Genomic DNA, 24,779 nt, shown 5'->3' on the forward strand with positions numbered 1-24,779 from the left:
TTTTATATTTGTGTGGCCACCTGACCAAAGGAGCATGTGACAAATTCAACATGTTATCAGTTTGTCAGGAGTCAATAGTTAACCACAGTTTTATCAGTATGAGCCAAGCTTGTTCACTCTCTTCGTCAGCTCTCATACATCAAATATGAACTTTTTTGCCTCACTTCAGAGTCACCTCCACTCCTCACCTCTGAACCCATCCAGCTCAAGCCAACTGTCAAGAGTTCCTCCCCTCTACTCACCAATCAGTCCCTGGTCCCTCTTTCACCATCAGCCTTCTGTTACAGAAACTCCATGAATGGCCTCAGTTCCAGCCTCAGCCTGCGAGAACTAGTTGAGGGCAATGTTAGTCTGCCCACCTGCTGGTCAGTGTTCGATACTCCGACTGGGATAGCTGGAATAATTCCGAAGAAATTGGATATCATAGATATTCTTTACAAATTTAGATCACTAGTAAAGCTTAATGTAGCTGTTGTAACCCTTCTTGGATGGGATTAAAATTGAAGAAAGAGAAGAGAGCAGGAGCCCCTTAATTATTAAGGAAGAGGTGAAAAGAAAAATAAGATGTAAAAAATCAGGTGAATGAAAAGTTTTTATATTTATTCCAAGCTTCATGTGTCCTTGAAATATTACGCTACATAGTCAGTGGGCACGGTAAACAGTACTTTCTCTGGTGCACGTGTACCTAGAGATTTAAAGGCTTCACCTGGGAGACCTGCTGCCTGAATCGGTATCTCTGCAGTGCACTGGAATTATTTTTGCCCTCAGACACAAATATACAAACACGTGAACTAAGGTTCAATAAAAGTCTACCTATAAAGTCTTGTGTCTGAGAGAAGTAGTTCAGAGGGTTCATTTAGATGTCGTCTTTGCAAGTCAAACTTCTACATCTTGTAGTAAGCTTTTTCTAAATATAGCCATTTTAAACCCCCAAAATAAGACGACTTAGAGAAGAAATGAGCTTCAGTCTGATGACTAACAGGGAGGTATGCAGTCATACTTCTTCATACATTTATTTGCAGCTCCTACTACCAAAATACATCCACAGGTTCAATACAACTTTGTGCATCATTTAGTACACTTTGCCCTCCAAATCCAGCAAAATGTATTATTTGGAAAAAATTGTATTACCTCTAAAATTTTTCTGTAAATAAAAGGTTCAGCACAACGGCATTAAGTTGAAACCAACAAGGAAAAGGGGTTACTTTAAAATGCACAGCCGATTCTCAAATGACTGCTGTGATTCATTTTTTGCACAAAAAGCAGAGAAAATACACGCTAATGAAATTCCATAAACTACAGATTTTGGAGGTGGTTCTCTGAACTTTGACTCTGTTGATAAACACTTTGGGAAGGCCTCACTGTAACATTCCTCCTGAAACTGGATAGACCCAGATCTAACAGCACAACACCACCACTCTGCTGAAGGTCAGTTTCTCCATATCCATGTGTCTTTGTGCGTGTGTGTGTGTGTCTACACTTTTATGTGTCTGTGTGCAGCACATAGAAAAAATCAAGACTTTGTGAAGAAAATGAGGTGTTAAGGTTAACCCAGATAAATGAAACGATCTACATGTAGGAGCGGTTTTAAATCTGAACAAATATCAGCTTTTTTCCATTCCAGACAGCATGATCAAAGCAACCTAATCTATTATCATTATAAATACAATTAATCTGTTATTTCCCTATTTATTTGCATGATCTAAAACAGAAAAAATAACTACATTATTATTGTTAAAGTGCCAGAAGTCATTGAATCTCTAGACAATTATTATCAAAATATTTCCCCACTCACTGTATGTAAATAAACTGTTTCATAAACTAGTTGTTCTATAGTAGTTCTATATCCATTACATGCATGCAGGCATGCCTACATGAGCACACTGCACTGGGGCTTGAGCTGCAGACATTTACAGTATTATATGTTGTGAGTCTCAGCACTAACAAATGTTCATATGTGTAAAGCTTTCAAAAACCTGGACAGACCAAATTTGTGACATCCCAAAGCTGGGTCTGGGACACAAATGCATGCTGTTACAAACATGTACACACTCACTGTCAAAGGAAAAAACCTTAGAGAAGCAAGAAACACAAACTCAATTTATGGCATGTACATGGGCGAGGCTTACTGCGTGGCAAGACACAGGCAAGTCGCGCAGAGCCTCAGTCCGTTCTTTATTTTATAGCAGAGAATAGATTACACAGCATCTCTAGGTGGAGCATACATAATAGAAAAACATCTCTAGATATGGTTATCGCATGAGTGGCCGTTATCCATAAGACAAGAGGAACTAGTATCTTTTGTCATATCAGCTTCAGGTTGGAACTGTCTCTGCCTGAGAGTGTGTTACTTTGTAACTTCCTCACGCATGCTTCTGTTCCTTAATCTGTAGGTTGCAGGCACATCATGTTCTCACAAGAAATTATACTTAAGCAAAATAAAAGTTATCAAAGTAAGTAAATGTAAAAATCTCTTAACATTCCCTCCTGTTTTTGCTGATTTAATTTCTTCATAAAACATGCTTAAAACATCAAAGTCTACTTTCTTGCTGTCTGCATTTTCAAGTAGCTCATCATTGTGTATGTGATTTTAATCAAACATGGTTATATTCACATTATAATTTTAAACAGTGGCATTTTCATCATTTTCATCTTCACTCTCATCATTAGGTTCTAAATCAAGTGGAATACTGACGTATGCTGCAAGTGAGGTGTTAATCATTCGTTTGATTATGGCTTTTAGACATGGGATAACACATGTGGCAAAGAAGCAGAACAAAATTAAAAACACTCCAACTCCAATGAGTAGTCTCTTCAGTACTTGTAGCCATGAGCCGTTGAAAAGCCAGGTGAACCAATCAGTGGTGTTTTTCACATAGTCCTGACTTTGGGCTTCCTTCAGTTGCCTCAAGGCATTCAGAGCATCAGTCATGTTTGAGGAATGCACATTGTCCGGGATGTAGGTACAGCAGGTGTTGTCGAAGAGGACACATAGTCCTCCTTTCTCAGCAAGAATCATATCCAATGCTACTCTGTGTTGCATTACTGCAATGCGCAGAGCGTCGATTTCTTGGTTTTGTTCGTCGTTGATTTTACATGATGTGTTCAGAAAGAGTCCAAAGCGATAATCCAATGTTTCAATCCTTAACATGTTTTTTCCGGTTCCAACCCACGGAAACAGTGAGTGGAGGACCTTCTGTCCAGTGGTCCATAGTTTGAATTCCTCGGGCACATCACTGCCGTACACGGGGTCGTGTGGTTGGATACCTGGAGATGTTGATCTTCCTTTCCGTCGTGTGGTTGGGGTGGTGTTTACAGCGGTCATCCTGAAGGTGTGGTCTGATATGAAGATGGGGCACAAACTCCGGTCCAGCCTGGGGTAGTATGAAATAAGCACGTTGTCCACATAGCCAGGCCATTCCTTGGACCCAGTAAGTGCCATTTGAGGGGCCGGTCATGTTCACAGGGGCACCTTCTCCACTTCCAGCGGTCTGATTACAGTTAGTGGTGTTTCCAAGCGGTCTGTTACCGTTGTTTTGCTGGTAGCACATGGAGTGGTTCTTCCCTGGGGTTTGGTCCAAGAACACTGGGAAGTGAATGGATGTGTTCCGGTTTGTCACGTTGAAGTTGATCCAGAAAAGTTGGTCACACGTTCCATTGTCCAGCGTCTTCAATGGTGATTATCTCGTGTTGGGGTGGTCCCTGAAAGATACTAAGGAAGTTAAGCGAGTAGATGGTAGATGAGCTTGTCTCGTTGATGATGATTTTATTATGCTGATAGCCAACGCCCAAAAAGCTGGCGGCACGTTTGGCTTGTGTTTTGTTCTTTATTGTCCTCGAAAAGTGCGAGGAGTCCTGCTAGGAGCAGGAGGACAGCTGCTAGGACAGCGAGTGTCTTCATGACAGCCAAACACACCTAGATCCTCGGGTGAGTAGACTACTGGCGAGAAGTAGAGGGCGGATATACCCAATCAGCCCTCTCTTCACCAGGTAGATCACCAGAAGGTAGGGGTGCTGGAGTCTATGAGTCTGGGCTGTCACTCACTTTCTTGCAGTGGCTTTGGTGAATCCAAGATGGTCTCTCTGCTATCTTACAGGCGGTTGGTGTGGTGATGAGCACTTGGTAGGGACCTTCCAGCGGGCGAGCTCCAATTCTTTCTATGGAGAACTCGAATCAGGACCCAATCACCTGGCTTCAACCTGCAAGATACTGGAGAAGATTCAGAAGGCAGTTTATTGTTCAAAACAATATCTTTGTTTTCTAGTAGCTTCGACATCCATTCTGCTAGTGTGGTCTCTCTGATTTATCTAAAGGTTCACTTGTGATTGGCAGTGGAAATGGTCTGCCATGAATGATTTCAAAAGGTGTGAGTTTCTGAGAACCCTGTGTTAGTCTCATCCACATTTTTACTAGGCCTATACACTCAGGCCATGGTCTCCCTGTTTCTTCCATACATTTTCTAAGTCTCTGTTTTATTGTGCCGTTAGTTCTTTCCGCTAATCCTGCACTTTGCGGGTGATAAGCACAGTGATTTTTGATGCTGAATCCTAGTGCTTCAGAGACTTTGCTGATTACCTCATTGACAAAGTGTGTCCCATTATCTGATCTTATCAGAGTGGGGATGCCATATGTTGGAATAAAATGGTTACATAAGCATTTTGCTACTGAAATGGCATCTGCTTTCTTTACTGGGTGGATTTCTGGCCATTTTGAGAATACGTCTATGATCACTAGAGCGTATTTTGAGCCTTGGCATTCATTTAGTTCAATAAAATCCATGTGGATTGTGTGGAAAGGATGAGGTGGTGTGGGAAAATGACCTCTTTTTGGTCTGAGATTCCCTTGTGCATTGTGTTTTTTTGGCAAATCATGCATGTTCTGACAAATTCTTTTGCTGAAGTTTCAAATTTAGAGTGTAAAAGTGTTTTGGAGATTATATCTACTATCCTCCTGTTGACACATGGAGAGTAACTCCATGTGTCACTAAGGCTGCTGTTTTGTGTAGAGATTTTGGAAGTATTGGTTTTCCTTCACAAACCATCAAGTCATCTTTTAGTTGCGCTCCGCATTTCAGCCATTTCCTTTGCTCAGCTGTGGGAGCTGCTTTTTGTTCATCCTTTAAAACATCAAGTGGTATTTGTGAGGGTGATGTTGACATTAGTGTGTCTACAGTTTGTTGTGCCGCTGATTTTGCAGCTTGATCTGCGGTTATTGCCTTTTGTTATGCTTGAGTTGTCTCTTTGGTGTGCTGCACATTTACATATTGCTAGCTGTCTTGGCAGAGTTATTACTTCTAAAAGTGTTTTTAGAAGATTTCTGTGTTGTACTGGATGTCCTGTGGAGGTAACCATGCCTCTATTTTGCCAGATTTTTGCAAAATGGTGTACTGTAAATGTCAACTCGTGGTTTGGTTTCTTCATCTAGCTTTCTTATGCAGCAATGTGTGTCGCCATCTTCCAGAGTGGGAAGAAGTGTGCTAGGGTTTAGCTGTCCACACTTCGGAATTCTGATGTGTGACTGTGAGAGTAAAATGTCTACATAGGAAAGTTGTTGTGCATGTGTGAGGTATGATAGATTTGCTTGCAGTAAGATGGAGGTCACAGCATGTGGGACTTTAATGATCAATGTGTGTCCTAAAACAATATCAGCGGACTTTTTTAACTGCCTCTGCTGCGCTGCACAAGCCTGCACGCACGTAGGCAGACCCAATGCAACGGAGTCTAATTTACACGAATAAAATGCAAGTGGGCGTTGTTTTTCCCCAAAGGCCTGTGTTAGAACAGCCTTCATATAACCTGCACCTCCATCTACATGCAAGTAGAAAGGCTTATCATAATCAGGCAAAGCCAAAACTGTATTTGTCTGTAATGCCAGTTTCAAGTTACTGAATGCTTCTTCTGCTTTCTTCTTTGTAGATGCAACACTATATTTTGACTTAGGGCATTTTAGGCAATTCCTTTTTTCAAAGAACTCACACATCTTACATATTTCAAACTTTTAAGTTAGGAAAAAACTTTGCATTGCTTACAGCTCATAGTTCACAGCTCTAAAACTAGGCATTAATAAATCATATGCCTAATCATTATGTGTCACTGTGATCCACAAGTATGATCACAAATTTGTTTTTCAAACCAACAAAACAAACAAACAAAAACAAAAAACAAATTGCCGATGGCATGAAGGCTTTACACACATGAGTCAGGACACCAAAAGAAAAAGAAAAAGCTGCTGCCAGAAACAAAGCAGAAGTGTGAGGAAAAAACTGAGCTCACAGACAGCTGCATGTGTGACCTTTAATATGCAGCTTCTGCTCTAAAAAACAAATAAAAATAAAAAATGTGTAACTTGCTCATCAGCTTGGTAGTGTCCACATATTTAATTCATTTTATTCAGCTTCTCAAACCTGTAGCTTTAGCTGTTGTATACAGGGTTTGGCTTATTAGTTGTTAGTATAGGTTTGCTCTTCATCTCAACAAAGTCTCATCTAGGATGACAGGTTTACAACCAGGTCAAGTGTCTCTATGCACTTGATTAGTTTAGGTATTTTCCTTATTTTCTTCATCTCATATATTATTATACTGAGTTTGAGCAAACCTTAAGCTTGAATCAGAGTACTTTTAACAATTATCCACCTCACATCATGACTGACTGAGGTGCCTCTTCTTATTAATATTATGTCACTATTAATGTTATTATTGTTTTGTTTTTCCTTTTTTATAACAGCAATAGTATATTACAATACACTACTTTACTACTAATATACAATAGTTTATTATTTTATATTTCATTATATATCCATCAAAGGCCGATGTGACCTGCAGTTTCACACCTTCCCAAGCTGGAGACATTTGCTTTTTCACACTCTTTCCCTGGCTGAACAATGACACAGCCTTAATATACCTTATGCATTTCTCTATTTTATTTAATATGTTTTGTGTGAATTATCTGCTTTCATATATTCTATTCGTTCAGCTTGGTTGTCTTCCCAATTTTGTTTCATTTGTTAGTACCAATTTACAGGTTGTTATCTTTCCTATTATTAGTTTGAATACATAAGCTCTAATTTAATTTAACCCTTTGTTTATTCCACTATGCATTCCTCTTGTATTTATGTGTATTAAGTTGGGTCTGTATCCAGCCCTTTTTAAACTTTGATCTCTAATCTTTTACTTGATGAGGGATTACTATGTTCTTCCTGATATGGGTGAATGTATAGTGGGACGTTTTGTTTTCTTAGGCTTTCCATCTACAAGCACTAATTTGTCCGGCGCCTGGACATTTTTTTTCTAACCACTGCTCGTCAGCAGTGAGTTTTGGTGGGCTGATTACCCATTGTTACAACACAACTGCAGAGCTTTCTCTGGTATGAGACTCAGGAGTGGTTGCTGACACGGCCTCCAACTCCGAGCTACTCGCGGAGCGGTGTCAGTTTTACGGGACGGAGCCCAACCTACTTCTCCTTTGTCACCAGTACTTCAGCGTCTTACACCAAATAAAACAACAATAACAACTAGAAGCAACTCAGCAGCGTATTGTGCTGTAAAATTAGTTTACTTCCAACAGACAGAAAAATGACATACACAAAACACATATATTCACTCTTGTTTCTTTACGCGCGCGGGTCCTTGTGGCGGACCAGGCCAGTTTTAACTTTTTCAAGTTAAGTTTTAGACGTCTTAAATCCTTACAGCGGATTACTCTCTTTGTGCACCCGTGCAGTGGGTCAGCCTAATGCGCTATTAATCCTTGCGGCGGATAAGACCTATGTGCTTTTTTTTAAAACAAAGAGTTTGTTTCTCACCTCTCCAAAGGATCTGTAGTTAGGACGGAGATCTCCTCACTGCACCCCAGCGCCGTGGACCGTTCTAAATCACCCTGGCCTAGACCCGAATTCACGTTCTAGGGCTCTCACCTCTACCTAGAGAGGGCTGTCGACAGACTTCAGGGTCGGCTTCTCACGGCGTCAGGATGCACTGAGGGTCTCTGGTTAGGAGTCACAGCCAATCAGCTGTTATTTCCCATCCGGCTCGAAGGACCAAGAAATATGTCAAAGGAAAAAACCTTAGAGAAGCAAGAAACACAAACTCAATTTATGGCATGTACATGGGCGAGGCTTACTGCGTGGCAAGACACAGGCAAGTCGCGCAGAGCCTCAGTCCGTTCTTTATTTTATAGCAGAGAATAGATAACACAGCATCTCTAGGTGGAGCATACGTAATAGAAAAACATCTCTAAATATGGTTATCGCATGAGTGGCCGTTATCCATAAGACAAGAGGAACTAGTATCTTTTGTCATATCAGCTTCAGGTTGGAACTGTCTCTGCCTGAGAGTGTGTTACTTTGTAACTTCCTCACGCATGCTTCTGTTCCTTAATCTGTAGGTTGCAGGCACATCATGTTCTCACAAGAAATTATACTTAAGCAAAATAAAAGTTATCAAAGTAAGTAAATGTAAAAATCTCTTAACACTCACACAAACGCATGAGGTTGCAAACATGTACATGCAGTAAATGCATTTGCATGATCAAGGTAAACCCTGAGAAAAATTATGTCAAAAGCAGAAGTATAGGCATATGCTCTCGCGCTTACGTGATAAGACAATCTCTGCAGTCTGCAGAAAATAAAAGCAAAAAAATAAAAATATAAAAATATAAACAAAAAAAAAATGCTTGGGACAAACAGGGGTGAGTTAATGTGAAGGTTTAGCCTGCTGCTATAATCATTGCACAGGCAGATTTCCCTTTCATTCTCTTTCCCTGTTTTACTCAAACCAGCTAATTGTTGACTTTGTTACGCAATTTCCAAACAAACATGGGGCAATTTGGCATGAATTTGGTTCAAACTTGAAATCCTCCTGGACCTGCAACAGTATAAAAAGAGCAACGCAGGGATCTCAGGCACTCTTCAGGCCTAAAAAGGTTCGCTGTTACAAAGTGCTTTGTGCTGCAGCTAGAACGGGGAACATGGCACCTGTCAAGAAGGTAAAATAAACCCTCTACACACTATACTCCACTGTGTGATGTTTTACACACCAAGTGCAATATGCAGTGCTGGTTAGTGGACTGTGGTGCTGTAAAGGAAATGTTGCCAGTGCACGTTTCATGCATGTGTGAGCATGTGGTCTGTGAAATATCCAGACTGGAGCAGTCAGTGCAGGAGAATCTCAAGCTAAAAATGGCTTTTTATCTTTGCACCTTTGTACTGAAACGGCAGCTTCTTTCACAGTAACGCTTACAGAATCATAAAATTGTCATTGCACGCAGAGATAGCTCATTTCTCAACCACAGTACAATATGTATGGTACCATCTTTGTGTGTTCTTTGTCACTATTTTTAAAAAATGTAGAATGAGCTACTCCACATCCATAAATGTACAAAAATCCACACACAAAATGATCCACTGAGCACAGGTTAAGCGTGTCAATGGATCCCTCTGTTTCCACAGGGCATCCTTGAACGTCTCAATGCTGGTGAGGTGGTGATCGGTGATGGAGGATTTGTGTTTGCTCTGGAGAAGAGGGGGTACGTGAAGGCCGGACCATGGACCCCTGAAGCTACTGTTCAGTACCCTGATGCAGGTGAGAACATACTACTGTACCAAAACTGCTACTCTGTTATATCTTAAAATGGGATTTCCAAAGGCCTTCATGTACCGCCAAAGAAAAGGGGGTACGTGAAGGTCGGACCATGGACACCTGAGGCTAGTGTCACACACCCCGAAGCCAGTAAGACAGCCAACACTCATACATGCTGTATCCCCTATGCATCATCCACACCTAAACTCACTAAAGTTTTAACTTTAATGCGACAATGTATGCTTTCAGTGCGACAGCTACACAGGGAGTTCCTGAGAGCCGGGTCCAATGTTATGCAGACCTTTACATTCTACGCCAGTGATGACAAACTTGAGAACAGAGGCAACAACCTCAAAGTGACTGTAAGTTAAAAGGGAACAAGCAACAAAACACAAATATTTTTTTAATGTGTATTTGATTGTTAGCATTTTATTCACCATATTGTGGCTTCGTTCTACAGGGAGCTCAGATCAATGAGGCTGCCTGTGATTTAGCCCGTGAGGTTGCCAATGAGGGTGACGCTCTTGTTGCTGGTGGTGTGTCCCAAACTCCATCCTACCTGAGCTGCAAGAGTGAGACAGAAGTGAGGGCCATCTTCAAGAAACAGCTGGACGTGTTTGTGAGGAAGAATGTGGATTTCCTCATTGCTGAGGTGAGTCATGTCTGATTAAGTCTCATAAAAGGGCAATTATTAGCAGCGCAAATAAAGCCTAACTCTTCTCTTGCTGTCGTTCCAGTACTTTGAGCATGTTGAGGAGGCAGAGTGGGCTGTGCAGGTGCTGAAAACCAGTGGAAAGCCTGTAGCTGCTTCTCTGTGCATTGGACCAAAGGGAGACATGCATGGTGTCTCACCTGGAGAGTGTGCAGTCAGGCTGGTGAAGGCTGGTACGCAAAATTATAGTCATATGTTTTCTTTTTGTTCCTTTTACTTAAAGGCATAAATAATCAAATCCCCCTTGTTTTGCAGGTGCCCAGATTGTGGGAGTCAACTGCCACTTTGACCCCATGACCTGTGTGGAGACTGTGAAGCTGATGAAGGAGGGAGTGGAGAAGGCTGGTCTGAAGGCTCACTACATGGTTCAGCCCCTGGCATTCCACACTCCTGACTGCAACCGTCAGGGATTCATTGATCTGCCAGAGTTCCCCTTCGGTAATATATTTTTTGTGCATATTTAAAAAAAGAAAAAAGCAGGCTATCTTGCAGTGGCCATCATTTCACATGCTCTTTTCCCCTCTCCTCTCAGCCCTGGAGCCCAGAATCCTAACCCGCTGGGACATGCATAAGTATGCCAGGGAGGCATACAAGGTCGGCATTCGATTCATTGGTGGCTGCTGTGGTTTTGAGCCCTATCACATCAGGGCTTTGGCAGAGGAACTGGCCCCTGAAAGAGGCATAATACCCGCTGGATCAGAGAAACACGGAATGTGGGGTAGCGGTCTGGAGATGCACACCAAACCTTGGGTCAGAGCCAGGTAAAGGGTTTTAAACGATTAGTGAGATTCACACAATTGTAGCAATAAAATTCTTTAGTGTCTGTCTCCTAACCTGCCCTTTTTTTTCTAGGTCCCGTCGTGAATACTGGGAGAAGATCTTGCCTGCATCTGGTCGCCCCAAGTCTGCATCCATGTCCACACCAGAAGGCTGGGGTGTGACCAAGGGTGATGCTGAACTGCTTCAGCACAAAGAGGCCACCACCAGCCAGGAAATGAAGCATGTGCTGGAGGTGCAGAAGTCCAAGTCCACTGCATGAGGATGAGATTATAAAGAAAATCAATGCACCTTTCCCTCCAGTCAGTCAACAACAGAGAGACGGGGGGGGGGATGAGTGAGGTCTTTCCCAGTTCAGTTAGGCGATTAAAAGCACTTGTAACAGCAATGCTCCGACTATAGAGTGTTAAACTGTAAAACCCCCAAAACAATAAACCTGAGTTTTTTACTTCACTTTATGGCTTCGTGTTGTTTTTGTGAAGCATGTGCTTGGACTGCACAACAAATCAAACTACTCAAAAATGTCTGTTACAAATTTCACCCATGCAGAGATATGTGAAGTGATCTAGTGTTTGACTTTTTTTTTGTTTTTCTTTTAATGCCTGCCTGCTATCAGGTTGAAAACAGAAACCCCAAAACTGTGAGGGAATCCAACAACAACACCGCAAGACCAAGAACCATCTAATCCGGACCAAACTAGTATCGCACATTCACAATACACTCATTCAGTTAAAGAGTTGCATAACCTTTCTCTTGCCAATCAGAGCAGCTCTTACTTAGACCACTCCCCTTCTTCAGAGAGATTTAATCTGGCCCTCTGCCCGACTCTACTGTCACTTCAGCATCTCGAGGTCTGAGCAGTCAGGGGTCCACACAGTTGTGAGATTATGGCACCAGCAAAGAAGGTATGTGTGGGCTCTTTTTCTCCAGAGGTGGGGTTATGCTGTGAGAAGAGTTCTGTAGAAGATCTAAATATCAGGAAATACAAATGATAGTTTTGGATCCAAAGTGAGGTTAGTATTTGTTTCTGAGATTTCTGCTCCCACCCCACGCTGTAAGTTAAATGTGGGTGAAAGGTTGTAAGGCTGGGGTGTCATACTGCATGTTTATGGTAGTCTTTTTGAGTGGTGTGTATTCTGAGTAGAACATCAGGTCATTTGTCAGACCACTGAACCTTCTCAATGTTATTAGAGACATACAGAAAGACCAATGAAGCTCATTTAATTTATTCCATTCTTTATTTGTATAAGGATTAATGGTAGCTTAAAAAGATTATCTTAGAGTGTCACACTGCAAGCACATTTATATTTATATTATCCACTGGTCAGTTTTAATATTTTAGCCGATTTTGCTTCTATTGCTAGACTAAAGATGTGTGCAAAACACACATTCAGTTTGTAGCAGGGATTTATGCAAAGTAGCACATAATTAATGAGATAATTGGGTTTTGGTTTTGTTTTTTTCAATTTAAAAATAGGATTTCTTAAAATTTGTATTATAAAAACATTTTCTTCATTAAGCATTCATCTTGTATTAGGAACACTTAACATGTTTGCTCAGTTCACTTGCAGTCTCCCTTGATATAACCTAGATTTGAACTCTTTCCTGTAGATTAAAAATAACAAGACTTAGTTATAAATATTATTTGATTATTGCAAATCTTGCAGGATTTTTTGAGCTTTTTTAGAGGAACAAACCTTTAAAAGCAAACTTTCAGCGTGGTAAGACAGATGTGGTACAGGATATAGGAAACTGCAATCCACAGGGCACAGACGATTGATTTAACTGTGTATGAGCTGATATCGATTACAGGTTTCTTTGAAATTCACAGTTTGCAGTTTCTTTGGCTTCACTGGCTCCACTGTGATGTCTCCAGCTTAACTACTCTTGTCATAGTCAGTTATCTGCATTATTCCAAGTTCACACTGATTAATATCACAGGGAGTGTTGGAGCGTCTTAACGCTGGGGAGGTGGTGATTGGAGATGGAGGCTTTGTGTTTGCCCTTGAGAAGAGAGGCTATGTGAAGGCCGGTCCCTGGACCCCTGAAGCTACTGTACAGTACCCTGATGCAGGTAAGAACATACTGCTGCACCAAAACTGCTACTCCGTTACATCTTAAAATGGAATTTCCATTATCCATTGCAGGGTCTTCCTGTAAATACCTGGGTGTGTTTTACATTTTAGATTGCTTTGGAACAGCGTTTGGCTTATGATGCAAACTCTTAACTCTTTCAGTGCGACAGCTGCACAGGGAGTTCCTGAGAGCCGGGTCCAACGTTATGCAGACCTTCACATTCTACGCCAGTGATGACAAACTTGAGAACAGAGGCAACAACCTCAAAGTGACTGTAAGTTAAAAGGGAAATTACAGCAAGTTTAGCTCTTTATCAAAACAAAAATATTTTAAATGTGTATTTGAAGAGTCTCTTTGATTATTAGGTTTTTTTGCTTCGTTCTGCAGGGAGCTCAGATCAATGAGGCTGCCTGTGATTTAGCCCGTGAGGTTGCCAATGAGGGTGATGCTCTTGTTGCTGGAGGAGTGTCCCAAACTCCATCTTACCTGAGCTGCAAGAGCGAGGCAGATGTGAAGGCCATCTTCAGAAAACAGTTGGATGTGTTCATCAAGAAAAATGTGGACTTTCTGATTGCTGAGGTAGCTACACTGAACGCTTTGCCATTTTTAAAAAACTTTTTCTGGAGGATTCCAAAGGTGTAAAACTGCCGTTGTACCACTTTTGAGCGTTTCTTACTTGTTGAGAGAAATACAGTTTGAGCTTTAATGCTTTTGTCCTTTAGTACTTTGAGCATGTTGAAGAGGCCGTGTGGGCTGTGGAGGTGCTGAAGGAGACAGGGAAGCCTGTGGCTGCTTCTCTTTGTATTGGACCAAAGGGGGACATGCACGGTGTCTCACCCGGAGAGTGTGCAGTCAGGCTGGTCAAAGCCGGTGGGTACAGTTATCTTTGATCTTTGTCAATTTTCATGTTGTTTCAGCAGAAAAGAATAACAGCCTGCCTCCTCATGAACCTTATCAGACACTAAAAAGTTCAAGACTTCTTATCAGCTGAGGTTTACATACCTTTACATTCATGTGAGGTCACTTGATGTATTTCTACGACAAGAGTGAGTGACTATTGGCCCAACAGCAATTTATTGTACAGTAAAAATGAACAAAACTTCAGCATCTGTGCCACCATAGTGTAACTAAATAAAAATGACATATGATGCCTGTACTTGGTTTTCTTCTGTTTGGATTTCTTTTTTTTCTGGGATGAGCCTGTACAGGCCAAAACAGTGGCCAATAGTTAGTAACATGCACAAAAATGTTCCCACTACAACACAAATACATTCAGAGACCTTATACCCACAACTGCAAACCACAGTTGATTAGGTGATAATCATGTTACTGCATGTGGTGTATTTTGTTCTACAGGTGCCCAGATTGTGGGAGTCAACTGTCACTTTGACCCCATGACCTGTGTGGAGACTGTGAAGCTGATGAAGGAGGGAGTGGAGAAGGCTGGTCTGAAGGCTCACTACATGGTTCAGCCGCTGGCATTCCACACTCCTGACTGCAACTGCCAGGGATTTATCGACCTGCCAGAGTTCCCCTTCGGTAACAAGATACTGTCTTGTATTATAAATCTGCCATTCCAACTGTTCTGGATGAGCACTTTCTTTATATATGCCCTCTGCTGGTGAATATGCTACACTGCATTGCAGAAAGTTCAGCCAGCCAACACAGAAGAGCAACCTTTCACCACAAACTACAAAACTGTAATTTAAATGTGCATAAAATTGATTTTTTTTTCTCTCTCTCAGGCCTGGAGCCTAGGATTCTGACTCGCTGGGACATGCACAAGTATGCCAGAGAAGCTTACAATGCTGGCATTCGCTTCATTGGTGGGTGCTGTGGCTTTGAGGCTTATCACATTAGGGCTATAGCAGAGGAACTGGCACCTGAGAGAGGCTTCCTTCCAAGTGCATCAGAGAAACATGGCTCCTGGGGTGCTGGTCTGGAAATGCACACCAAGCCTTGGGTCAGAGCCAGGTCAGAACAGAAGAAACGATTAATTCTAATACTTAAAAATACTTTGTGAAATATGACATATTCGCTGTTTACTACCAATAATCACTCTTGTTTTTTTATGTCTGTTGACTTTTAGAGCCCGACGTGATTACTGGGAGAACCTGAAGCCAGCCTCTGGTCGTCCCCAGTGTCCCTCCATGTCTGTCCCTGATTCTTGGGGTGTTACCAAGGGCCATGCTGATTTGATGCAGCAGAAAGAGGCGACCTCTAAAGAAGAACTTGAACAGCTGTTCGACAAATCAAAAACCCACTGAGTCAGTCTGTTTCAGACTCAGCAGCCGACATAAACGGAACAGCTGCGATCCACAGCTGATGCGCAGCAGTGCATAGTATCTATATACAGTGCTTCATCTAACAAACATAGTGTCAGTTGTCGTGACATTAGCACTGCTATGTGTATCTTTAGACTGTAAAACTGGGGCCACAGCGTCTCAAAAGTGGGAGCTGGCCCAGTAAAACCGTGACCAGTTTGGTTTCTCCAACCCTGGACCACTTTGTTTAATATCTAATAAAAAAAAGATAAAATATAAATCGTTTGTTGCTTCCCAGTTTCTTTCTGATGATAGGTGGTGTACGCATATATTCTGTGTCTACTGGAAGAAATGTTTATGCATCCAAATAATCTGCAAAGCAGAGTTAAAAGTGTTATAATAGAGTCATTGTTCAGTGCTATAAGACCTGTCATTAAATAATAAGGCTAAAATTAGTGAGATTTATGCTATTTATAGTTTATTTTTGTAATGAGAACAAACAGTGAACTCAGTGAACTCTCTGATTAACTGTAGGCCTGTTACTCAAAGCATAGTTAATGTTTACCAACATAACACCTGAGTATATGTGTACAGTAAGCACAAGATGACTTTAGAACATACCAGAAAGGATTGGAAACGTCCTAGTCTCACACACTGTTTCAAGCATTGGACATGGTTTTTATTACCCATCATTAAACTGTTCTCATCTTTCCCATTAATTAATTTGACAAAGCTTAATTGGAAAATAGGATCTGACAGTGTTATTTTCTTCATATATATATATATATAAATATATATTTATATATAGACATGGACAAAGGATGTTGAATATGGAGCTGCCAGGCAAGAGGAAAAGAGGCAGCCCAAAGAGAAAATTTATGACTATAATGAAGGATGTTATGCAGAGGGTTAGTGCAACAGAGGAGAATGCTAGGGATAGGGTGATATGGAGGCAGATAATCCGCTGTTGTGACCCCTAAAGGTTGCAGTCAAAAGAAAAAGAAGAAACATATCAACAATCTACTGAGATTTAATCAACATGAATTTCTGACAAAGCCTTTTCAGATCTATTTACCCCATTACAAGCTATTATTTATGTTTTCCCATAATCAGAAAGTCTGTGTTCTAAACCAGATGCCTGGGGTTTTAACAGCCTTTGCACATTGTTTTCCAGAAGGCCTACAATGAAAGATGTTATTACGTTATATTAAGAGAACTGCTGAGACATATAAACTATGAGAAGAGAGAAAAAAAAAGTCAGATACCCAATATGTGCTGGGTTTTCCTCTCTTATGAGCCCCAAATATTAAGGAACAGCAATATTAATAAGCTAATTGCTGTGTAATCTGGCTGTTATATAGTTATTAGACTACAAATACTACAGTATGTGCAACGCCGCATGAAGGAAAAAGCGATATTGCCGCTGGTGACAAATCTTCACAAATAAAAGAGCTCTGCTCCTTATCTCGTTTATGATTGGGCGAGCATAGCCCACGTGGCGAGGTTATCCGTTTTCTTCGGGGGGGGGGGGGTGAAATTAAAGATAGATATTTTTGCCTTTACCTAACAGGATCCTTGTGTAGACATTTCCCTTATCATACGACAATATTCAATCAATTTTGTCGCTTTGATAACAGTAATGGTCTTCTGGGCCTTATCGGAGATAGAATAGTTTTACTTTAGAGCGGGTAGGAGGTTTTTAGTGATACAGTTTTTCATTTTTTGACAGCAGGAGGCTAACGAAGCCTGTAACATGGCCTGACCTAACAGGACAGTCGCTGACAACAATCTGCCTTCCACCTGCCATCATAGACAGAGGGTTAAAGACACGGCTAGAGGTAAGGTGTAGCATGAAAACAGTGCATTTATCGCTAATGCACTTTAACCTTCCACTCAAAATGTATGTTAACGACCGAATCTTATCTAAGGATTAAACAGTCGTCCCATAACATGTATTGCTATTTATCTACAATGACTTTCACATTACCTCCTGCACCGTCGTTATATTGTCATTCGCTGAACTCTTTCTGTCTTACGGGCTCGCCGTCGATAGCGCCATCATGTGGTGTTTTGTTTTGTTTTTTCTGCAGCTTCAAACCGGAAGTAAACTCGAGAGGTCGTCATGGGGAGTAAAGTCAGCTCCAAAATGGCAGCTCCCACCGCTCGAGTTATTCAGGTAACGTTAACTACTTAAATGTTAATTTATCCGGGGTTGTTTGTGTTGCCTCTTGATTTAGAGTTTATGAAGTAAAACGCTGCTTTTCCCGCTGTTGTGAACAGTAAACTACTTTATTTCCTGCGGCCTCTTGGGGTGGCAAAGACCCGTCATACCCTTGTTAGTGTCCTTGTTCATAAACCGCACAGCAAACATCAATATCGTTTAGTCACGTTGTGATAGCGGCCTTTTAATCAATAAATTAAAACTTAAGGTAGGTGTAATATTAGTTGTTTTAGCTGTCAGTCTTGCTATGGCTGAGTAGAAGATAACTAGGCAGTTCTTTACCCTGTGCTGTTCACATAACATAAAACGGTGCACAGGGAGGCCGCATCGGTTAAAGACAGATCATTGTACCACAGTAGCCCACCAGAGTGTTAAGGAACTGTGCCAGCAGTGCTTATTTCCTACTAATAGACTAATTTTGATCGTTTTTTTATTACTGGAGGATATGAGCGGTCTGAAATGTCAGGAAAACAGAAATAGTCTTTACAAATATTTAATTTGCATTTAGCCACTAAATTTATGCTATTTGTACCGAATAATTGTTTGTAACAGTACGTTTGTGATGACTGCGTGTCTGTTCTTTCATAAGTAACGTGGATCAGAATTACTGTATTTTAGCTGCAGTTAGGCCTGTGATGTCAGGAAATACCTTTGACAGATTGAAGTCAATCATTCATCAATTAAACAGGTTCATAGTTGATTTCATGTTGACGTGTTTTCAAGTTTCAAAGTTGTTGTTGTGAACCTGCAACTTGCTGTCAAAGGAGCTCTCAGTGCATGGGAAGCAGGCCACCCTTACCAGCTGCAGAAACAAAACAAATCCAGACTAAGTCAATGATTCAGCACAATAAACTGTTAATTAGCAACATGAATAAGGTCTTGACTTGTATGGAAGAGGTGGATGATTTGTTAACGGTGAGGGAAAACCTCTTCACAACATCCAACATCTAGAGCCAGTACAGAGGGTTCACTGCAAAGTCCAAATCATTTGCAACTGTGAACAGAAAGGCCAGATAACACTAAAGAGAAGAAACACATGAAACACAGGTACAGATACTCAGTGGCACTGGATCATGAAATCCAGTGCCATGAGGCAGAAAATCAGATTTATTTTGGCATGTAAGAAGCTATGCTTTATGCTCGGATTCAGCCAAACACTACAAAGTTGACTGGACAGCAGTTCACAGTACGAGTGCACAGTTAACCAAACCATGTTGCAAAATAAACTACTGTGGACAAGTCAGTCATTTGATCTCAATACTGTCACAAGTCACAGGTCATACCAGACATAAATAAAAATTTAAATTCTCCCTAGTGGTGTTCATCATAATTTTCTAGCATCTGTGTTTGTTTCAAAGCTCATTCACTCTGTTTTAGCACGTGTGGGAGACAAAAAACTACTGTCCATTTGTTGTCATGTCAGGATGCCTACCCTTTAACTGACTGCTGTTTGATTTTGTGTTTTCTCAGGCAATACGGCCTCATGCTCCCCTGATCAAATTCCCCAACAGACAAGGCCTCCCCAGACCTAATGGTGAGCCTTTGTTTTTCCCAGCTGAATGAACGCATTCTTTTAGGTTCACACTTATCAGAAATTTAATCTTTAACAATGCCTTCCCTGGTGATTATTTCATTACGTTACCTCTTTTTCTTTTCATGTTCTAGCCCAGGAGGCATTGAAAACGTTAGCACTAAACCTTCCTCAACATAATGCTCCCACTTCAGCTGCAGCGTCGCCTCAGTTATCAAGACCACATGCACCTTTAACACCAATCCCAGGCACGCCAGACACACTGGCCTCTATTCAGCTACTTCCTGCAAGGTACCGCAGGAGACCGTTAACAGCAGATGAGATGGATTACATCCAGGTGAGGCTATCTTAACTGTACCGAGTTTTTACACAGAACTACTTGGTTCTTTAAAATTGAGCAGAGTGGAATAACAAAAGAGATGGAAAAATGTCAAGCAAAGTTGGAAACAGTATATGACCCACCTTTGACTGATCATAAACTTGTAGCAGTAGGATTCAAAAGTACAAAGGTTAATTGTACGGACTAATTCAGAACTTCAGAAAACTTACTGTAACTTGTTGCTGGTGTATAATAGCTATAGTAACTGAAAGTATAAATCTAAAAAGTGTTGAGTATTTAAGGATATATTTTGGCTGGTATATGTGTTTATTTGTATTCTATATCATTTCTTTGCCACAGCGCGGTGGACCAGAGTGACGTGAAGTGACGCCATCACTGCAGCCAAAGTCCTTATATGTTGAAGATCAGCACGTCTTTAATCCTGTTCCTCAGCACAAGAGAACCTGATGCCACATGTAGAATAAAGTATTATATGGATCCTGTTAAAATGTATATATGTTTATTGTTAGTTGATTAAATCTATATGAACCTCATACCAACAGAGATGTTCACTGTAAAACACACCGCAAAGGCACACTAGCTCCTTGGTTTGTGCATATTTTTCTCAAAGGTTTGTTTTTAATCAGTTTTAGTTTAAAAACAAAATCATCAACTCATCTTTATTTTCTTCCATCCAATTTATCTTATTTTACCTGCTGACTAAAATCCAAGCAGGAGGCTCTAGTATACAGAAGGAAATTGGACTTTTCATGTCTCTCGCTGCACTTGAACGGATGGTTTTTGGAGCTAAAAGGCTGGTGAGATAGTTGATGCAACAATGCTGCATGAAATTACATTGAGTTCATGTGAACGGCTGGATTTAAATGATTAAAATAATGTTGGATTATTTTATTGTTGGAATTTGATTGTGCAGATCCAAACCAAGCAGACCATAAAGAGAATTCTAGTAACAGGCCACCACTCTTTTCAAGAAAAATTCAATTTAAGGTATTTATTGTTACCATTGCTGGCATGCTCTATACGGTAAACATTAACAACACTGAAAGTTCACAACAGTGCAGTATGATAGGCAACCATTACTGGCTTTCTAGCTATGAGTAAGCCGTTTACTCAGATGAATATTGGCACAAGTAGCACAGACATGACAGAAAGGCCAGAAGTGAATGAACACTTTACCTGTCTGCCTGGCAGATTGTCAGCTTAGTCTCTACAAGAGCTGAGAAAAGCTCACACTGTTAGTTTTTTTATCTTCTCGTGATATAAGTAGAAGTGACACCTAGGCAAACACACTTGAAGATAATTCAGCATTAGTAAGTACATGTCTCCTGTTTGACAACAAACTTTAAACAGCCAGCTTCTAAACACATGAATTCAGAACAATTCATGGCTTTATAAAAATACCTCTGGATGTTTAAAACTCAATATCAAACACGATATGATCTGTATGAACAAGAAACTGCAGTATATTCATAGATTATTATAAACACAGCTACAGAAACTGTCAAGTCACAAAATGAGCACAACACTTGAAGAAACACTGGGGTATGCACTGGGTTACTGTGATTATGGAAATTATTTGCCCTAAATCAGTCTTGGTCACAACATAAACGGCGCCTTGTTATTTATTAAGATTTAATTCTGTTGCAAACTAAAGACTCAACATTGCACTTGAAGCAATCTGTGGTCTGTACTGGAGACCACAGACTCATCAGTTGCTCTGTTCGTCCAGTTCCTCAAAAGCCGGTAAGAAATCAGCAATGGTGTCAACCACGTAGTCAGGCACCAAGCTGTGGTTGGTGGTTTGGTCACTATTCCTGTACTCCTGGGCCTCCTCCATCTGAGACACACCAGTGAGAGTGAGCATGGTGTCGAGGCCGCAGTTGGACCCGAACAGCATGTCCGTCTCGAGGCGGTCCCCGACCATCAGGCACTGAGCAGGATCCACCCCTCTGAACTGACTGGAGATGCATTCGAACATGAAGCGGCTGGGCTTTCCGATCACAGTGGCCTTGCGTCCCGAGGCCACCTCCAAGGCTGCTGTGAGGGAGCCAGAACCTGCAGGGGGAGAGGCGGAGTAAAATGAGTGAATCTCCACCAACCACTTTCATTTCCAGCTGCATGCTATTAATAGTTCTGCGTATCTCATATAAGCTGCTCAGTCAGTAGGTACAAGCCATAAATATTTTCCAGAGGGCCACTTGTTTTGGAAAAAAAAAAATCACCCTTCAGGTTTGTGGAATCTAATCTGGATTACTGAGTGAGCTAAACTGACAACTGCTCCATAACATCACATCCTGTTTTTTTGTTTTTTTAATCTTAAACATATCAGGAGGAAATGAGGGGAGAGAGGACTGATGACATGCACCAGAACCCTGAGCTTGAGTCGAACCAGCATCTTTTACCCTGTGGTCTCTGGGTCGCCCAATTACTACCTTATCTTAAAGCTCTGCAAACTAGTTATGATGAACTGATACAAGCCTGAGGCCAGGAGGTAGCTGTGCCTCGGGTTGTGGGTTAAATATACTGCAGTGAAGCTTCCAGGTGTATTCTGTGTGTATGTGTGCAGTGGTGGGCCCCTGAAGAGTGGTGCAGTGAACAACAAAAAGTTTAAATAACGCAACAAGCCGGAGCTCTTGTTGTTGTAGCCAGTTGTTCTCTACAGACACTGCAGATTCATGCTGATGAACATTTGAAAAGAAACCTGTGATGCAGGTTGCACAAGCCCAACTATTTTTGCAGAATAAGTAAGTTTTAGGACCCTCTGACCTCTTGGCATTCCGGTCCCTTGACCACTAAGCCATTTTAGCAATCTATCCATGTCTAGCAGAAAAACGAATATCTTAACGTGACGTGAATGAGCAACACTGTGTGGTAATTAAACCTCATCCCCAGTATACCTGGTAGTACCCTTCCACCTGACAGAGGGTGCCAGGGGTCGTTGTCGGTGGCCAGGAACAGACACTCCGGGTCCTTCAGGTAGCAGGAGGCTTTGGCCAGTTTCAGAAAAGTCATTTTGTCATCATGTCCAACCAGCACTGCCTTGACGTCCGGAGATAGGTCGCAGTCATAGATGGTGGCGTCCGGATCATCCGCCTCCTCCACGCAGGGGATGCCCGCCTCCTGCAGCTCTCTGCGCAGTCCGTCGCAGCCGATGACAAACACCTGGCCGGGGACCTTGACGACGTCTCTCAGGTAGAGAGCCGAGCAGTACGACGAGCTGAAGATCTGCTCCAGCATCACGTCGGTAAAGCCCAGCCGGTAGAACTTGTGCACATAATTCTCCCGCGGCCTGGTGCAGTTGTTGGTGACGAACACCACGTTTTTGCCGCGCCGGATCAGCGAGCTCACCACCTTTGCGGCGCCAGTTATCGCGTTCTCTCCGTGCCATATGACCCCGTCGCAGTCGAAGAGAAAGAAGTCCTTCGCCTCAAGCAGATTTCTAATCTGAGGTCCTCGAATTTTCTGGCAGCCTTTAAAGCCAAAGGCGCCTGCCATTCCGGCTTTTTCCTCGGTTACTTCCGTCTTTCACCTTCTAGTGATCCCCCATGTCGAAAGCTGGTGCATCATGCGGTGAAGACGGCGGGTTAAATGATAAGAAAACAAATCAATGTCAGGAAATCACATTGCAGAGTCCTTGGTGCGGTTACATACACAGACAGGGAGCTACAAAAACATTGACGTCTAACCACGCCCACGCTGTGAAGACTGACCAATCAAACTCTAGAAGTTTAACCAATCGGAGTCGTCTATTATAAGAATAGCACCTTCTAAAAATTAAATTGCGCCCTCGTGGCTGCTGATGGACAAAATATGGCATTAAATTAAAAAAAAAAAAAAAGTCTGTAAACCAAAAGAACACTATGGGGAAAACATGGAGTACCACAATTAAAATACTTTAAAGGAGTAATCATTGTGCACAATCGCCCTATTTTTCATTTTATATAACCGCTCATTAAAACCAAGGTATGCACCAGAACACACTGAACCTTGAAGCAAATGGACCACAGCATCAGAGGACCACAGCAGCTGCCACTGCTGTCAGCTAAGAGCAGGAAACTGAGGCTGAAATTCACCCAGGCCCTCCAAAATTGCATGACAAATGATTTAAAATAAGTTGCCTGGCCTGATGAACCTTTATTTCCCAATGACATTCAGATGGTAGTGTCAGAATTTGGTATAAACAGCATGAAAGCATGGATTCAGTCTGCCTTGTATCATCAGTTCAGGCTCGTACTGGTTGTGTCACAGTGTGGGGGAAAGTGCACCCACCTTGTAACGACTTCTTCCAGCAGGATAACGTACCATGCCACAAACCTAAAATCATCTCATCTCATGGATGATGCTATCATGCAAGATAGCACATTGTTGACTCTATGCTACAAAGACAGTTCTGAACGCAAAAAGGGGGTCCAATCCAGTACTAGCAAAGTGTAATTAATGAAGTATCCAGTGGGTGTTGCTTCATTTTTACCTGTGGGAAGATTTGGTCTTGCAGTAAGTGAGTCATTCCTCACATGTGCATTTTCAACAAACACAGAAAACAAACACGTACGTAATGCAGCTTAATAAATAAATAAATAATCAACACCAAATCAAAAGCTACAAATTTAACAAAGCTCTTTATATTTATTCATACTGTGCTGCTCTACACTTTGGAACTATAAGCCTTCACCCAGGAGGAAGAAACTCAGTATGTTGTCAAGTAAGATTAAATCAACCAACTGCTGCCAACTTTCTGCTGTTCAGCTGTGGTAAACAAATCATCCTCTTGGACCATTTATCAGTTTGACTGAGTGAATTTCTATTCTTTACTTATAGGTATCCAAGCCATGGCCAGTTGTTCATAACGTCAAATAATAATATCTCTCTGAAATATAGCGGAGTAAAAAACAAAGTTGCAAAATAATCCTCTAGAGTAAAACAAACTTCATGACTATTGAGAGAGAAAAAATGTTACAAGTATTCCTAGCAGCAATAACATTAATAATGAGATGGCAGAAACTTCCTAAAAGACATAATTTTAACACCACGTGGTTATAAAGCTTTCTATAAATGAGTAGCTAGAGGTGGCTCACTCTCAGTGCAGTCTTTACCTCACGTCACTAGGTGGGGCTCTAACACAAAAACATCCCAGATTTGAACTTCACAATTGCTTAAAAGTCAACAACAGATTCATGCACAGACTCTGCTGTCCCCTGCCTTGCTGTCCATCCTTTCTCTGACAGAAAATGAGCCAGCAGAAAGGTCCAAGCTAGCTTAATCTTTTGACCTCCAATAATTTA

The 24,779-nt window shown here is 41.5% G+C and overlaps 4 protein-coding genes across 4 annotated transcripts; 3 read left to right on the top strand and 1 right to left on the bottom strand.

Annotated features, from left to right (window-relative positions):
* The first annotated feature begins 8,837 nt into the window (after positions 1–8,837).
* LOC116328388 (betaine--homocysteine S-methyltransferase 1-like) lies at positions 8,838–11,518 on the top strand. Its single transcript, XM_031750166.2, has 8 exons — positions 8,838–8,983; positions 9,447–9,579; positions 9,826–9,938; positions 10,037–10,228; positions 10,314–10,461; positions 10,544–10,726; positions 10,821–11,049; positions 11,141–11,518. The coding sequence occupies exons 1-8, from the start codon at positions 8,966–8,968 to the stop codon at positions 11,325–11,327; spliced, it is 1,203 nt and encodes a 400-aa protein (XP_031606026.1). The 5' UTR covers positions 8,838–8,965; the 3' UTR covers positions 11,328–11,518.
* Positions 11,519–11,835: 317 nt separating this feature from the next.
* LOC116328389 (betaine--homocysteine S-methyltransferase 1-like) lies at positions 11,836–15,685 on the top strand. The gene is made up of 8 exons (XM_031750167.2): positions 11,836–11,970; positions 13,007–13,139; positions 13,303–13,415; positions 13,529–13,720; positions 13,864–14,011; positions 14,498–14,680; positions 14,887–15,115; positions 15,231–15,685. The coding sequence occupies exons 1-8, from the start codon at positions 11,953–11,955 to the stop codon at positions 15,406–15,408; spliced, it is 1,194 nt and encodes a 397-aa protein (XP_031606027.1). The 5' UTR covers positions 11,836–11,952; the 3' UTR covers positions 15,409–15,685.
* Positions 15,686–16,921: 1,236 nt separating this feature from the next.
* mrps36 (mitochondrial ribosomal protein S36) lies at positions 16,922–20,383 on the top strand. The gene is made up of 5 exons (XM_031750170.2): positions 16,922–17,243; positions 17,496–17,581; positions 19,097–19,160; positions 19,292–19,494; positions 19,837–20,383. The coding sequence occupies exons 2-5, from the start codon at positions 17,528–17,530 to the stop codon at positions 19,852–19,854; spliced, it is 339 nt and encodes a 112-aa protein (XP_031606030.1). The 5' UTR covers positions 16,922–17,243; positions 17,496–17,527; the 3' UTR covers positions 19,855–20,383.
* A 90-nt stretch (positions 20,384–20,473) lies between these two features.
* On the bottom strand, positions 20,474–23,270 carry LOC116328392 (pyridoxal (pyridoxine, vitamin B6) phosphatase). Its single transcript, XM_031750169.2, has 2 exons — positions 22,395–23,270; positions 20,474–21,552 (listed from the first exon to the last, which is right to left on the bottom strand). Exons 1-2 carry the CDS (start codon positions 22,990–22,992, stop codon positions 21,206–21,208), a joined length of 945 nt encoding a protein of 314 aa, XP_031606029.1. The 5' UTR covers positions 22,993–23,270; the 3' UTR covers positions 20,474–21,205.
* Between the last annotated feature and the right edge of the window lie 1,509 nt (positions 23,271–24,779).

This window comes from Oreochromis aureus, linkage group 12 (assembly GCF_013358895.1).
Source record: "Oreochromis aureus strain Israel breed Guangdong linkage group 12, ZZ_aureus, whole genome shotgun sequence".
NCBI lineage: Eukaryota > Metazoa > Chordata > Actinopteri > Cichliformes > Cichlidae > Oreochromis > Oreochromis aureus.

Bases quoted from the DNA above. Each gene is read 5' to 3' on its own strand.
- LOC116328389 (XM_031750167.2), top strand. The intron at 13,721-13,863 runs GTAGCTACACTG...TTTGTCCTTTAG, and splicing joins TGGACTTTCTGATTGCTGAG to TACTTTGAGCATGTTGAAGA. The intron at 15,116-15,230 runs GTCAGAACAGAA...GTTGACTTTTAG, and splicing joins AAGCCTTGGGTCAGAGCCAG to AGCCCGACGTGATTACTGGG.
- LOC116328392 (XM_031750169.2), bottom strand. From the start codon at position 22,992: ATGGCAGGCGCCTTTGGCTTTAAAGGCTGCCAGAAAATTCGAGGACCT. The intron at 21,553-22,394 runs GTATACTGGGGA...CTCCCCCTGCAG, and splicing joins AGGTGGAAGGGTACTACCAG to GTTCTGGCTCCCTCACAGCA.
- mrps36 (XM_031750170.2), top strand. From the start codon at position 17,528: ATGGGGAGTAAAGTCAGCTCCAAAATGGCAGCTCCCACCGCTCGAGTT. The intron at 17,582-19,096 runs GTAACGTTAACT...GTGTTTTCTCAG, and splicing joins CCACCGCTCGAGTTATTCAG to GCAATACGGCCTCATGCTCC. The intron at 19,161-19,291 runs GTGAGCCTTTGT...TTCATGTTCTAG, and splicing joins AGGCCTCCCCAGACCTAATG to CCCAGGAGGCATTGAAAACG.
- LOC116328388 (XM_031750166.2), top strand. The intron at 10,727-10,820 runs GTAATATATTTT...CTCTCCTCTCAG, and splicing joins TCTGCCAGAGTTCCCCTTCG to CCCTGGAGCCCAGAATCCTA. The intron at 11,050-11,140 runs GTAAAGGGTTTT...TTTTTTTTCTAG, and splicing joins AAACCTTGGGTCAGAGCCAG to GTCCCGTCGTGAATACTGGG.